This window comes from Pongo pygmaeus, chromosome 6, assembly GCF_028885625.2.
Source record: "Pongo pygmaeus isolate AG05252 chromosome 6, NHGRI_mPonPyg2-v2.0_pri, whole genome shotgun sequence".
Taxonomy (NCBI): domain Eukaryota; kingdom Metazoa; phylum Chordata; class Mammalia; order Primates; family Hominidae; genus Pongo; species Pongo pygmaeus.
Window position 1 is genome coordinate 143,042,173 of NC_072379.2, and position 14,936 is coordinate 143,057,108.

Here is a 14,936-nt window from a genome sequence, read left to right on the forward strand (position 1 = left end):
CCAAAATTGATGCTATAACATTAGTTTTACTGACAAAGGACTTGCTGAGCAAAAGTAAGAAGGGAATCTCCATTCCAACGTACATTCAGGTGAATTCATATCTCCTTCTCTGTCTTGGACAATGAAGGAGGGTTCTTAGACATCTGCTTTCTCTTCCTCCCTCATATCTAAAAAGCCTAAGCATTCATATCCATGTTTGTTTTCTTTGGTGGCCATAGCAACAGCAGCAAGTTGAAAAAAGCAAAAAAAAAAAAAAAAAAAAGAGACCGAGGTATAATTACAATCCCATCCCACAAAAAGGTCAAGGGCTACCCGAAAGACTGGTGGGCCCCAGGATCCTCAAAGCATCCAAGCCATCCCTATACTCTCAGGTATGTTACAGATTGCCTCCAATTTTATTTGTATCTGAAATTGTGGAGAGGATGCAGGGAAAATCATGTTTGTTGGCTTACCTATCCCAACACAGAGATCATTTTACTACTAAAACCCATGATTCTATAGTTGTACTACCAGTAACAGTTCAAAAAGTACTTTCCCCATATGTTATTGATAGTTAATAATTATAGCTAGAAATAAAAAGACTTCCAAGAAGAACTGATGTTAAATGAACATTAGTTCAAAGAAAACTTTGATGTTAAATGTACTCGTGAGTTATGTAATAATGTCCTCTTGTATATACAATGTTTATCAATAAACTAACATCATGAATCTGCCTAATAAAATCAGGTTTAAATGTAGGTTTCCGGTTCCAGATTTTTCCTCCAGGCCTTGCTTCTTCCAAATCTTTCCTTTTGTAATAGATTTATACATTTCATCAAGATGGGTCTAGTTGACATGTTTAAGGTAATTTGTTAACTTTCCAACCATATTCTTCTTCATTGCTTATCATTTTACCGCTGGTTGTCATTTGCAATTCTCTCCTTGCCCTGGAATCTGAAGTAAGTTGGTAAAGATGTAGAATTCCTAATATTGCAATGCATTATTTCCGGGATTTAACTGGCTTCCCTAATATCAAATTGTGTCTTGTAAAGGCCATAGTTTGTCTCTCTGATGCAAAGTAAATGTAATGCGTGTTGGGTCAATACTGTCATTTTGGCCAATAAATGATCTGAAGTACCTGCCTAGGGCTGGCTGGCATGTACAGAATGCATTCAAACAAGTTATTCTTATAGTTATTCAACAGCTTCTGTTTTTTTCTGACTCCCTTCACAGATTAATAATCCTTGAATATTTTAATGGGAACAGATAACCAGACTTGGGTGAGTGAATTTATTCTCCTCGGCCTGTCCAGTGACTGGGACACTCAGGTCTCCCTCTTTGTCCTGTTCTTGGTCATGTACGTGGTGACCATGCTGGGGAACTGTCTCATTGTTCTTCTGATCAGACTGGACAGCCAACTCCACACTCCCATGTATTTCTTTCTCACCAACCTCTCCCTTGTTGATGTCTCCTATGCCACAAGCATAGTCCCTCAGCTGCTGGCACATTTTCTTGCAGAACATAAAGCCATCCCATTCCAGAGCTGTGCAGCCCAGTTATTTTTCTCCCTGGCCTTGGGTGGGATTGAGTTTGTTCTCCTGGCAGTGATGGCCTATGACCGCTATGTGGCTGTGTGTGACGCCCTGCGATACTCGGCCATCATGCATGGAGGGCTGTGTGCTAGGTTGGCCATCACATCCTGGGTCAGTGGCTTCATCAACTCTCTTGTGCAGACTGCTATCACCTTTCAGCTGCCCATGTGCACTAACAAGTTTATTGATCATATATCCTGTGAACTCCTAGCTGTGGTCAGGCTGGCTTGTGTGGACACTTCCTCCAATGAAGTCACCATCATGGTGTCTAGCATTGTTCTTCTGATGACACCCTTCTGCCTGGTTCTTTTGTCCTACATCCGGATCATCTCCGCCATCCTAAAGATCCAGTCCAGAGAAGGAAGAAAGAAAGCCTTCCACACGTGTGCCTCTCACCTCACAGTGGTTGCCCTGTGCTATGGTGTGGCCATTTTCACTTACATCCAGCCCCACTCCAGTCCCTCTGTCCTTCAGGAGAAGTTGTTCTCTGTCTTTTATGCCATTTTGACACCAATGCTGAACCCCATGATTTACAGCCTAAGGAATAAAGAGGTGAAGGGGGCCTGGCAGAAACTATTTTGGAAATTCTCTGGGTTAACATCAAAGCTGGCAACTTGACTCATGAGTATGACTTAGAGAAAACAGCTTTGCCTCAGTGTTCTCCACCCAACTCAGATCTGACAGGTGTAAACTACATTGCCCTGGCAACCAGGAAGGAGATGATATAGCATGTACTGTGGATGTTATGTAGGAGGGTGAGTGGTTCAGTTGGATGGGGTGTGGGACGTGGGGTTATATTTATGAACAGTGGAGTTAGATACTGCTGTTATAAAACTTCCCACACTTCTTCCACCTCCACTCTTACAGCCTGACAATCGTTGAAAAAAAATTACTACTTACTGTTTTGATTTGTCACATCGTTTGTAATCATAGACCTACTCATCGATCTTACCTTGGACCACTGGTACTTACACATCCACATTTTATAAAAGATTATGGGGCTTCCATTGAAAACAAAATGCATTTTTACATTTGAAGACTCACTTTAAATAATTTGTAGTGTATGTCATCACATGCAGTAATTGCGTGAGTCAACATTCTAAGAAAAGTGTTATTGTCAAGGCTGACTAAAATGTTTTTGTGCAGGACCTAACAAAAGGTGAACATAATGTCTTCTCCTGAGTGCTGGAGCTAATTCAGTAAAAAAATATCAACTCAAGGTCTTGTTTCACCTCGATAGGGTGACAGTCAATGGTTGTTTGTAATGAAGACTATTATTGACCAAGAAAAGTTAAGTTTCAGGTGCTTCTTGACAGTGTTCAAACAGTTTGAGAAGGATTTTACTGCATATATAGGTATATCATTTAAAATATTAAAAATGATCAGTCTCTGAAAAATCTGTAAGCTCTTTCTCAGAATCTTTAGAAACACACAAAAAAGCACACAAATTATGAGATACTGTGAAAAATGTCAAAGACATAGTTAATTTAAGGAAAAACTCTTCAGCCAAAGTCAATGAAGGGTAAGCTAATTTAATATGAAGTTTGGAACATCAAGGAAGGTCAGTCAACTATGCAAATGTTACCCTCAATTCTCCACATTGAGAACTTCTCTTTCCCCCTCCATCTTCCCCGCCCTCACACACACAACAGAGCCATAGGTGAATTTTTGTAAATCTTGTAACCTGGGCTTGTCTGAGAATGGACTTCCCTTTGAAAAGAAGGGTAACTGATGTAAAAGGAGAAGACGTAATTGAAAAAGGGGAAAGAAAAGAAAGAATATGATCATAGCTGGTCTTCCTACTCCCTTGAAGGAGACAAAGTCCTTTCTTCCTTTTGTATCCTCTTTAAGTCAGTTGATTTGCAGTTCTTACATTTGTCAACATATCATCATAGAATCTAAGAGTTCTTACAGTGTTGAAGGCATATAACCCAAAGCCCATTTGACATCTGAATTTTATATTAATAGTAATGCAATCTTAAATTTTGCAAGATAGGCAGGCATCCTAAAAGATGGCAATGCTGGCAAATTAAATTTTTATTTCAAGTATTATCAGTGGAGTATCTATTCTGTGTCGGTGTCAATAAATGGTTGTTGGACACAATAGTCAATATGATACCATCCTGACAAGGATAATTTTGCATAGTAGGGAGGACAGATGATGAAACAATGATAATGCATTGTGGTAAGTGTTACATTGAAGGGGAGCCCACTGGAAATGCTTGCAGAAGGCTTCCTATAAAAGGACCCTTGGATTGAGACCGGAACTGTAAGAACAAGTTATCCAGAAGACAAGAAACCCAAACAAGAAACAACCTGTACAAAGTTGTAGAGATGTGAGCAAGCATGAAAGTCCAAAAAATATTGGAAGTTCAATTTCAGGGCACAGAAGAGTGAGAGAGTAGTGAGGATGAAGCAGGTGGGTTAGACATGGTCAGATCCTGGAAGGTGTCAAATGTCTAAGTATCTTTTAACTTTATTCTGATAGAAAACAATAGTCCGTCAAAAATATTTAGAAGGAGTATAGATTGAAAACAATTACATTTTAAAAGTATCACTCTGGCAAATGAGATAGTGGAAGAAAAGATTAGAGGCAAGATGACCAGCCTGTCTGCTGGGTCTGCTTCAGTAATACTCTTGAGACATTAGAGACATCTGAATTTAGATGCAATGGGAAGAAGACAAGTAAAGCAGTGTCATTTAAAAGTGATGTCAGCTAAAACACTTCATCTCCCAGATTGGAAATGCCATCTGAATATCATTCCTCTTCCAAAATGTGATGATGCTGTCTGAACATTCTGTAAATTGTGTAGTAAACTGGAAAATTCACCATCATGAACATGCCCTATATAAAATGGTATGGGAAAGAGATAAGAAAAAAGTAATCAAAAATACAAATATACACATAATACATCAAGGAGGAAAACACATGAAGATGCTGTATCTTCATTTCTTCCAGCGGTCATGTGGTCACAGTGTTTGTGACATTTCTCCATCAACCATCACACAATCCTCTGCCTTCAAACAACTCCTAAGCATGTTGGGGTTCTTCCTGGAAGGGTTATCCAAGTCTTGATATCTCAGGAAGCAGAAATGCTGAGAGTGGGCATTAGGTATGTAGAAATAGACTACTATAGTCTCATATTCTGTATTAGTCAGGGTTCTTTAGAGAGACAAGACTAATGGGATAGATGAATATATGAAAAGGAGTTTATTAAGGAGCATTGACTCACACGATCAAAAGGTAAAGTCCCACAATAGGCCTTCTGTAAGCTGAGGAGCAAGGAAGCCAGCTGGAGTTCCAAAACCTCAAAAGTAGGGAAGCCAACAGTGCAGCCCTCAGTCTGTGGCCAAAGGCCCAAGAGCCCCTGGTCAACCACTGGTGTAGGTCCAAGAGTCCAAAAGCTGAAGAAATTGGAGTGGAGTCTGGTGTTTAAGGTCAGGAAGCATCCAGCACAGGAGAAAGATGGAGGCCAGAAGTCTCAGGCAATATAGTCCTTCCATGTTCCTCTACCTGCTTTTATCCTAGCCATGCTGGCAGCTGATTAGATGGTGCCTACCCAGATTGAGGGTGGGCCTGCCTTTCCTAGTCCACTGACTCAAATGTTAATCTCCTTTGGCAACACCTCCACAGACACACCCAGGAACAATACTTTGTAGGCTTCAATCCAGTCAAGTTGATAGTCAATATTAACCATCATATATTCCATCTATTAAATTTCAATTTTTATCTTTTTTATTTGATAGAGTTTTTAATTTCAAGCCTGCACTTTCTCGGTAACTTAAATCTTCATAAATTAAATTTGTTGGATCACTTTAAGACTACACACACTTCTAATTCATAGCTGCTTGTGAAGGACATTCCCAATAGAAGGCACGAACATTGTCTTAATACAGGAATACAAAATAAGATGCTATTCTAAACTTTATTGTTTATTTAAACATTAAATAGAAAAAATTTAAAAAGACACTGAAAAGTATTTGAAAATAAAATATTTTTCATTAGTTAATAACCATAAAAACACCACTGAAGGTTTTCCTTAAAAATCTAATACATATAAAAATTACAGTTTGTTCAAATAAGAATCTAAATAAGACTGATTTATTCCAATTGCCTACTATGCCTCTGAGAATTCTTTTACTCTATTGATTAACACATTTATAGTAATTTAGTAACCTATAAATTCTACTTTTTTACTGTTGGAATTATTTTTAAAATAAAACTGCATCATTTGTTCCTGTTGGATTTCTCATACAGTCTAGATTTTTTGATGACATCCCTATAGTGTAATTTTACATGTTATTTTATTTCTGTATCTCCTGTTTAATCCAGAGGTTTCATCAGGTTTATTTTTTTATGACAATAGTATTTCATAGATGGTCACATTTACTTCTAGCAAGAAGCACACAATGTTTGTAGCAAGAAACACAACGTTCCTTTTTTTCTGGGGATTATTACAACTATTATATTGCATAGGTCAGGAGTTTTCAAAAGTGCCAAATATCTATTGACATTTTGGGCTGAATAATTCTTTGTTATGGGGGCTATTTTGTGCATGGTCAACATTCCTAACATCTACCTACTAGATGGCCCTAGTACTCCCTCCCAACTAGGCAATGCCAATCTTGTCCCTGATAGAGAAGTACTGACCTAGCTCTATTAATTTATTAGGGGTTTCAAGATGGTGAGAGTCTACCATCCTTTTCTCTTTATTATCTAATATACGTTTATAGAGAGAAACTTCCACCTCATCACTCTTTCATCCTCCTGAGGTATAGTTGATATGAGAAAGGCAGAATAAATTTTTTAATTTTTCCTCTTTCTTTGCCACTTTTTAATGCAACAAATGAGGTGAGGTTTTTTTCATTATAGTTATGAACTCACTGATGTACATTTATTCGATGTGTCTTAATCCACAGCAGTTATTGTCTTTATTGATGTTCAAACTGTCCCATATTTGGTGAACGTGAGCCTATTTTAGTTTCTTATTCCTGTTGTAAAATTAGGAATTCCACAAGTTCCACTTTATCTTACAAAGTCCCACAAACTTTGTGACTCAAAACATTACAAAATTATTATCTTAACATTACAAAGGTCAGAGTCTGATATGGGTTCTACTAGGGCAAAATCAAGCTGTTGACAGAGCTGCGTTTCTCCCTGGGGGCTCTGGGGAAGATTCCATTTCTTGCTTTCTGCTTTCTGAGGTGACTTCCACTCCTTGGCTCGTGGCTCCTCCTTCCAGAAGGCCAACAGCACAGCAAACCTTTCTGTGACTCTGATCCTCCACTCCATTCTGTCCTCCATATGATGACAGAGAAATGATCGTCTGTCATCACATATCTTTTTCTGACCCTGATCCTCTTGCCTTGTTCTTTACAAGAAACTTTGATCACATTGGGGCCACCCAGATGGTCCAGGACAATACCCCCATTTAAAAATCCTTAATTTAAATGCATCTGCAAGGCCCTTTTGTCATGTACAATAGCATATTCACAGGATATTCCATATTCACACAGGAACCTTAGTGTGCTACCATTTGCTACCCCTCATTTTTGTACTTTTATTTTCAAAGATTTTACATTAACATAAGCTATGAATACAAATAATTGCTATGCTGTTTCAGCTTTTGCTGTGCAGAAGCTCTTTAGTTTAATTAGGTCAATTATACTGTAGTCTGTTAGATATTTAAAAGTGAATTTTATGTTAACCTTAAATCTTACCATTTCCAGGATGACCTACCATCCTTTCTTTTCTTTTGTTTCTTTTCTTTTCTTTTCTTTTCGTTTCTTGTATAGATCCAATTTTCTGTCTGGTATTCCATTCCTGAAGAATTTCTATTAACACTTCTTCTGGTCTAAGTCTGCTGGAAATATATTCAGTTTTTTTCTGAAAAAGAATTTATTTTTCTCTAATTTTCAAAAACATATTTTCTCTGCATATAAAATTCTTAGTTGATAGTTTCCCCCATCTCACAGTTCTAAAGATGTAACACTGTTTTCTTCTGGCTAGCATAGTTTCTGACAAGATATCTGCATTGATTTGGGTTTTTGTTTTTCTGTGTATGATGTCTCTTTTTTTTTTCCTTGGGCTGTCTTCAAGGTTTTCACTTTTATTTTTTAGCTTTTTGACAGTTTGAATACCATGAATGTAGACTTTTCTTTGCTTATTTTCAGTTATGCTATTTGGCTGAGCTTCTTGGATTTGGGCTCCAATTTCTTTTATTATTTTTCTCAGCCATTATCTCTTCAAATACTTCTCCTTTTCTTCTGTTTTGATTTCTATTCTGGAATTTTCAAATTTTATGTATGTTAGATTGTTTGATACTGTACCACAGTCCTTGGATACTCTCTTCTATTTTATCATTATTATTATTTTCTCTTTGTTCTTCAGTCTTGCTAATCTCTATTGATTTATCTTTATCTTCACTGATTGTTTCTTGGCTCTCTTGAACCCCCTCATCATCATTCTTCATCTGTTATTATGTTCTTCATGTCTAGCATTTCCATTTGATTCTTCCATACAGTTTTCAATTTACAGTTCAAATTCCTCATACATTTACAGAGGCTGACCATCTTTTCCACAGGATCTGTTTACTGATTAATGAGAGTTACTTTAAGCCCCTGTGTGATAGTTCCTATATTCAGGCCATATTTGATTCTGGTTGTGTTAATTTCTTTGCTCGGTGACATCTTTTTCCAGCTTTTTCCTCTGATCTTTAATTTTGGTTAGATCCAAACATTGTGTGTGTAGGATAATAGACTCTGAGAAAAAAATAGTAGTATGACTTGAAATGGGCATGCCACTTTTGCTTGTCCTGCAGTATTTTTCTTTTTCAACTTTTATTTTAGGATCAGGAAGTACATGTGAAAGTTTGTTGCAAAGGTATATTACATGATGCTAAGATTTAGGGTATGACTGAACCCATCACTCAGGTAGTGAGCATAGTAGCCAACAGTTAGTTTTTTTTAGCCCTTTCCCTCCTCTCTTTCTCCCCTTTATACTAGTTCCCACTGTATATTGTTCTCTTTTTTATGTCCATGGGTACACAATGTTTAGCTGCCACTTATAAATGAGAACATGGGTATTCTGTTTCTATGCTAGTTTGCTTAAGGTAATGGTCTTCAGCTCTATCCATGTCGCCACATAGGACATGATTTTATTTTTCTTTATGGCTGTATAGTATTCCATGGTATATATGTACCATGTTTTCTTTATCCAATTTATCACTGATGGACACCTAGGCTGATTCCAAGATTTTGCTATTGTGAATAGCACTGTGATGAACATACAGGTGTGTGGGTCCTTTTGGTAGAATGGTTTACTTTCCTTCGGGTATATACCCAGTAATAGGATTGTTAGGTTGGATGGTAGTTCAACTCTCAGTTGTTTGAGAAATCTCCAAATTGCTCTCCATGGTGGCTGGACTAGTTTACCCTTCCACAGACAGTGTATAAATGTCTGCTTTTCTCCATTGGCTTGCCAACATCTGTTTTTTTTAATTTAATTTGATTTTTATTTTTTAGCCATTCTGGCTGGTGTGAGATGTATCACTGTTGTTTTGATTTGCATTTCTCTGATGATTAGTAATAATGAGCATTTTTTCATATGTTTGTTGGCCGCTTGTATGTCTTCTTTTGAGATGTATCTCTTCATGTCCTTTGTTCACTTTTTAAAGAGGTTATTTGCTTTTGGCTTGTTGATTTAAGTTTCTTATAGATTCTGGATATTAGACCTTTGTTGGATGCATGCTTTGCAAATTCTCCCATTCTGTGTGTTGTCTGTTTACTCTGTTGATAGTTTCTTTTGCGGTGCAGAAGCTCTTTAATTTAATTAGGTCCTACGTGTCCATTTTTGTTGTTGCTGCAATCGCTTTTGAAAACTTAGCCATACATTCTTTGCTAAGGCCAATTTCAAGAAGGGTATTTTCTAGGTTTTATTCTGGAATTCTTACAGTTTGAGATCTTACTTTTAAGTATCTAATCCACCTTCAGTTAATTTTTGTATATGGAGATAAGTGGTCATCCAGTTTCATTGTTTTGCATATGGATAGCCAGTTATCCCAGCACCATTTATTGAATTGGGAGTCTTTTCCCAATTGCTTATTTTTGTCAAGTTTATTGATTACCAGATGACTGTAGATGTGCAGCTTTATTTTTGGTTCTCTATTCTGTTCCTTGCTTTGTGTGTCTGTTTTTATACCAGTATTATACTTTTTTTTTGGTTACTATAGTAGCATATTATGAAATAAGGTAATGTGATGCCTCCAGCTTTGGTTCTTTGTTGTTGTTGTTTGTTTGTTTTTTCTTAGGATTACTTTGGCTATTTGGGCTCTTTTTGTTTTCCCTATGATTTTTAGAATAGTTTTTTCTGATTTGAAAAATGATATGGGTAGTTTGACAGGAATAGCATTGACTCTGTACATTGCTTTGAGCAGTATGACCATTTAAATGATATTGATTCTTCCAATCCATGAGCGTGGAACATTTTTCCATTTATTTGTGTTGTCTCCAATTTCTTTGAGCAGTGAATGAAGTTGAGACACAAAAATTCATACAAGAGATCAATGATTCCAAAAGTTGATTAACAAAAAAAATAGAGAACATCTAAATAAACACAGTCAGGAATGACAACTATGACGTTACAACTGATCCCATATAAATACAAAAGAACCACAGAGACTATTATGAACACTTCTATGCACACGAATTACAAAACCTGGAGAACCTGGATAAATTCCTGGAAACACACAACCTCCCAAGATTTAACCAGGAAGAAACTGAAAGTCTGAAAAGACCAATAATGAGTTCTGAAATTCAATCAGCAATTTAAAAAAAACCTGTCAACCAAAATAAATAAATAAACAAATAAATAAAAACTACGGAACAGATGGATTAATAGCCAAATTCTACCCTATGTAAAAAGAAGAACTGATACTGAAGAAGGGACTTCTCTCTAACTCGTTCTACAAAACTAGCATCATCTTGATACCAAAACCTGTTAGAAACACAACAAGAAAAAGGTAAGTTTGGTCCAATATCACTGATGGAGGATGCAGAAATCCTCAAAAAACATGAGCAAATCAAATCCAGCAGCCTATCAAAAAGTTAATTCATCATGATCAAGTAGGCTTTATTCCTGGTTTGCAAGGTTGGTTCAACATACACAAATCAATAAATATGATTCACCACATAAACAGAATTAAAAACAAAAACCATGTGGTCATCTCAATAGATGCAGAAAAATCTTTTTATAAAATCCAACTTTTTTTCATGAAAAGAACACCTTCCACAAACTAGGTAAAAGGGACATACCTCAAAATCATAAGAGCCTTTTATGACAAACTCATGGCTAACATCATACTGAATGGGCAAAAATTGGAACCAGTCCCACTGAGAACTTGAACTAGACAAGGATGCCCAATCTCACCACTCCTCTTCGATATGGTACTGGCAGTCCTAGCCAGAACAATCAGGCAAGAGAAAGAAACATAAGGCATCTAAATAGGAAAATAAGAAGTCAAATTATCTCTCTTCAGTGACAATATGATTCTAAACCTAGAAAACCCAAAAGACTTATTGCAGGATCTGGCCAGCAGTCCGCAATGCAGCGGGGTTCTCTCTTTGTTCCCAGGCAGATCGGCAGGTCGAGAAATAATAGACACACACAGGATAGTGAAAGCTGGGTCCAGGGGAGTCATCGCCTTCTGGTCCCGCGATGCCACCCATGCACTGGATATATCAGCATTTATTATTAAGTTTAGTGAGGATGGGGTTAGGTTAGTGAGGGATTTAGGGTCATTTGATTATGAGGTGAGATGGTCACCTGGGGATGAAGTAATTCTTTAACAAAACATCTGTATGCAGAAGTACAGTATACAGAGATAAGAATTTACAATATAGTGTGTGCATCAGTAATTTCTAACAGAGCCTTAAAACAGAAACACAGTCTTTCCATAACCTATGATTAGCAAGATATTAATCAGCAGTAACAGTTGCAGCAAAAGCTGGTTACAAACAATCCATAGAAACAGGACGTGACACTAGACAACAGGTTAGACCAGAAATTCTCAGAAGGGAGTATGCCTTAACCCTCAAGAGGCCTAGAAGAGCCGTGGCAAGATGAGGGCGTTTATAGCCCTATCTTATCCATATGGACAGGCGCCCCTCATGCATCCATTTATAGGCTCTCCACAAGGGTCACATTCCATTCCCAGAGCTATGAACATCTGCTTTTCTGGGATAGGAATTTTGGTGATGTGAAACCTCCCTGACTGCACATCCGTTCATAGGCTCTCTGCAGGGGGAAGCACATCGCGCGCTGTTGGCTCATTCTGGCAGTCCAACCTGGCATTGTCTTTACACAATCCTGCATGCAATTTTGTATTTACAATAATCAGGAGCATTTCATATTTTATTCCATAGCAATGGTTTCAGGGGGTCTCCCTACAAAGACTGCCAAAAGGTTCCTGGAACTGATATACAACTTCAGTAAAGTTTAAGAACACACAAATCAGTATAGTTTCTATATACCAATAGCATTCCAACTCAGAGCCAAATCAAATGCACAAGCCCATTTGCAGTAACCACACGCTCAAAATAAGATACCAAGGAATACAGCTAACAAGGCGGTAAACAATCTCTACAAGAAAAACCACAAAACACTGTTGTCCTATAGTTTTGTGTTGTGCATGTGTGTGTGTGGGTCCAGGGGATGTGGGAATCAGTGGCATCAGGGGTTGACCTGGGTTTGAGTTTTGTTGTTGATTATCCTCAGTGCACCAATAAATCTGGATTTCTCTAGCATTGAGCATTGCTTGTGCTTGGGGCGAAGAGTTAATTGTTGGAGGGTTTTCTCAAACATTGCTGTTCCACCTCAGTTTTAAGCTCTTACTGTGAGACTCCACACCAGACTGTCATTCCACATGCTGCCTTTTGTCCATGATAAACTTAAGCTACAATACCTGCTCTTCAATTCTTGCTGTCCTGGTGACAGAGAATGGGGATTATGCTTTGCTATTCCAGTTCTATCTCAGTCTTAGGCACATCATTTGTCCTTGTCTCTGGGTCACAGTGATCCAGCCTCTTTCCCAGCCTTAGGACAGGGCTCATGGTCTGGACTCAGGGCTAGAAAGTATTTGTTTTTGTTTGTTTGCTTTTTCCTTCCCTCAGCAATGAGTCTTCCTCTGTCTGTGGGAGAAGAGGGTTCCTGCCCTTCCTCCAGTGAGTGGTTCCGGGTTTTGTCCCACGCAGGAGACAGACTTGGTAAGAGTGAGTGGGCTTCCTGTCTTCCTGCAGCCACTATTGCTGCCCTCACCTCAACCTGCGTCATAAAGGAGGCCCTCTGTGATGTTTCACTCCAGCTCAAGCATTCTCATCAGGACTATTCCAAGTCTGAGAATAAAATATTAAGAAAAGATGTAAACTTTTCATTTATCTCCGGATACTCACAGTACCTCACACTTAGCCTTCAGCAACTTGGCAAAGCAGTTCTTATTAGCACCTAGGGTGGCCCCATTTTCCTCTCACACTCTGGCCCAGGTAACACAGAGTTCATGCCCCATGTCTTTCTGGGGTTACCTGTATATCCTCAGATTTCATGCTAGTTAGTTTCCCTGCCACCTCAGCTCTCTTATCAATTCAAGAATAGTTATGATTGTGTAGGTTATCAAACCTTTCCTTGTTTTAGGATGGAAGCAACGCTCTTTCCAGATTTTTACAACCCAAGTGAAAGCTAGAACAAGCTCAATTATTATTTTTCGTTTTTAAATAGACTTTATTTTTAGAGCAGTTTTACATTCATAGAAACATTTAACAGAAAGTACAGAGGGTTCACATATCTCCTCTCCCCACCACCCCACACTAACATGCAGTCTCCTCTGGTATCAACATCCATCTCCAGAATGATGCATTTTCAATTACCTTTTTTTTTTTTTTTTGAAACAGAGTCTTGCTCTGTCACCCAGGCTGGAGTGCAGTGGTGCGATCTCAGCTCACTGCAACCTCCGCTTCCCGGGCTCAAGTGAGTCTCCTGCCTCAGCCTCCCTAGTAGCTGGGACTACAGTGGCGTGCTACCATGCCCAACTAATTTTTTGTATTTTTAGTAGAGATGGGGTTTCATCGTGTTAGCCAGGTTGGTCTCGATCTCCTGACCTCGTGATCCGCCCGCCTCAGCCTCCCAAAGTGCTGGAATTACAGACATGAGCCACTGTGCCTGGCCTCAATTATTTTTAATGTCAGTTTTAACAGTGTAAGTGAGAAAATGTGTGCTAAGGTTAAGCTAAGTAAACCGTAACAATGGCAAATAATGCTTTTTAGGCCAAGGAATTGCAAACCAAACAAACTGCTTCTCTGGAAGTAGCTTACTCTAATTATATGCATAATTTCTAGCAGGAAGTCATTTGTTATATTCATGTTTATTTTTTGCAATACGAAAGGTATGAATTTACAGTAAATAGTTGTGTGCCTTTATGAATGCTTGTTGAAGGAACTCATTCAATTTCTAGATAGACAACTATGAAACAATCTTTAAAAATGAAGTAGATAGGTAGATGGTGGTGCCGAGGAATTACCGGTATTTGACTTCGTAGATGAATAAATAAATAGAGAAATGATTTATTTAAGGGTGCATAATGGATAAAGGATGTATCAGACAATGATACTATGCTTGCATTATCTCAAAATTGTATAAAATCTCTTCATATATATTAAAAATTTGAAGAGGTGCGCAAAGTTAATCTGTTATATTATTTTGGATAACCTTCTCCCTTTCTCTTTTTTTCCCAGTAGATCATAAGATTCACTTTTTCTACATCTTATTTGAAGTCTTAAATCTTTTTATACAATGCTATTCTTTTTGCAACTTAAATAGTACCATGAGACACGCACTGGATATCCATGGACTCTGGTAAAGTTCACAGCGGCCCATTATATTCTTTGCATATATCTCAGCAGAACAAAGCACAACTCTCTTGTCTCCAGAACGAGAAATAAGAGAATTCCGGAGCCAAGGGAGAGGATGTTTTTGTTTTTTGTTTTTCTCTTTAACCTGGTATGAATATAGGCCTATTCACTGCTCACTGGAATAGGTGCATTGAAGGATAAAAGCTAGATTTGGGTTATAGGGGAATATCCTAAAACCCTACCAAGCAAGCTTCTGTGAAGTTGTTTTTAGAGTGATCTAAGGCTTCAGTGGGGTTCTGGGGAAAACAGGGGTAGAGAAGAACAGTCTTCCACAGGAAAAATAAGAGTGGTATGGAGGCCCTGCCCTTGAGAATTGGGAGTGGTGACAGCAATTAGCACTCTAATGCATGAAGCTCCTGAGGGGAATCTATCAGCTCTGTGTTGCCAATGCAGCCACTCCCACAC

General features: G+C 38.1%; 1 protein-coding gene across 1 annotated transcript; it reads left to right on the forward strand.

Moving 5' to 3' along the window:
* Positions 1-1,235: 1,235 nt before the first annotated feature.
* LOC129041304 (olfactory receptor 2F1) lies at positions 1,236-2,189 on the forward strand. Its single transcript, XM_054496761.1, has one exon. The coding sequence runs from the start codon at positions 1,236-1,238 to the stop codon at positions 2,187-2,189; it is 954 nt and encodes a 317-aa protein (XP_054352736.1).
* Positions 2,190-14,936: the final 12,747 nt, after the last annotated feature.

Coding starts and splice junctions, on each gene's coding strand:
- LOC129041304 (XM_054496761.1), top strand. CDS start 1,236: ATGGGAACAGATAACCAGACTTGGGTGAGTGAATTTATTCTCCTCGGC.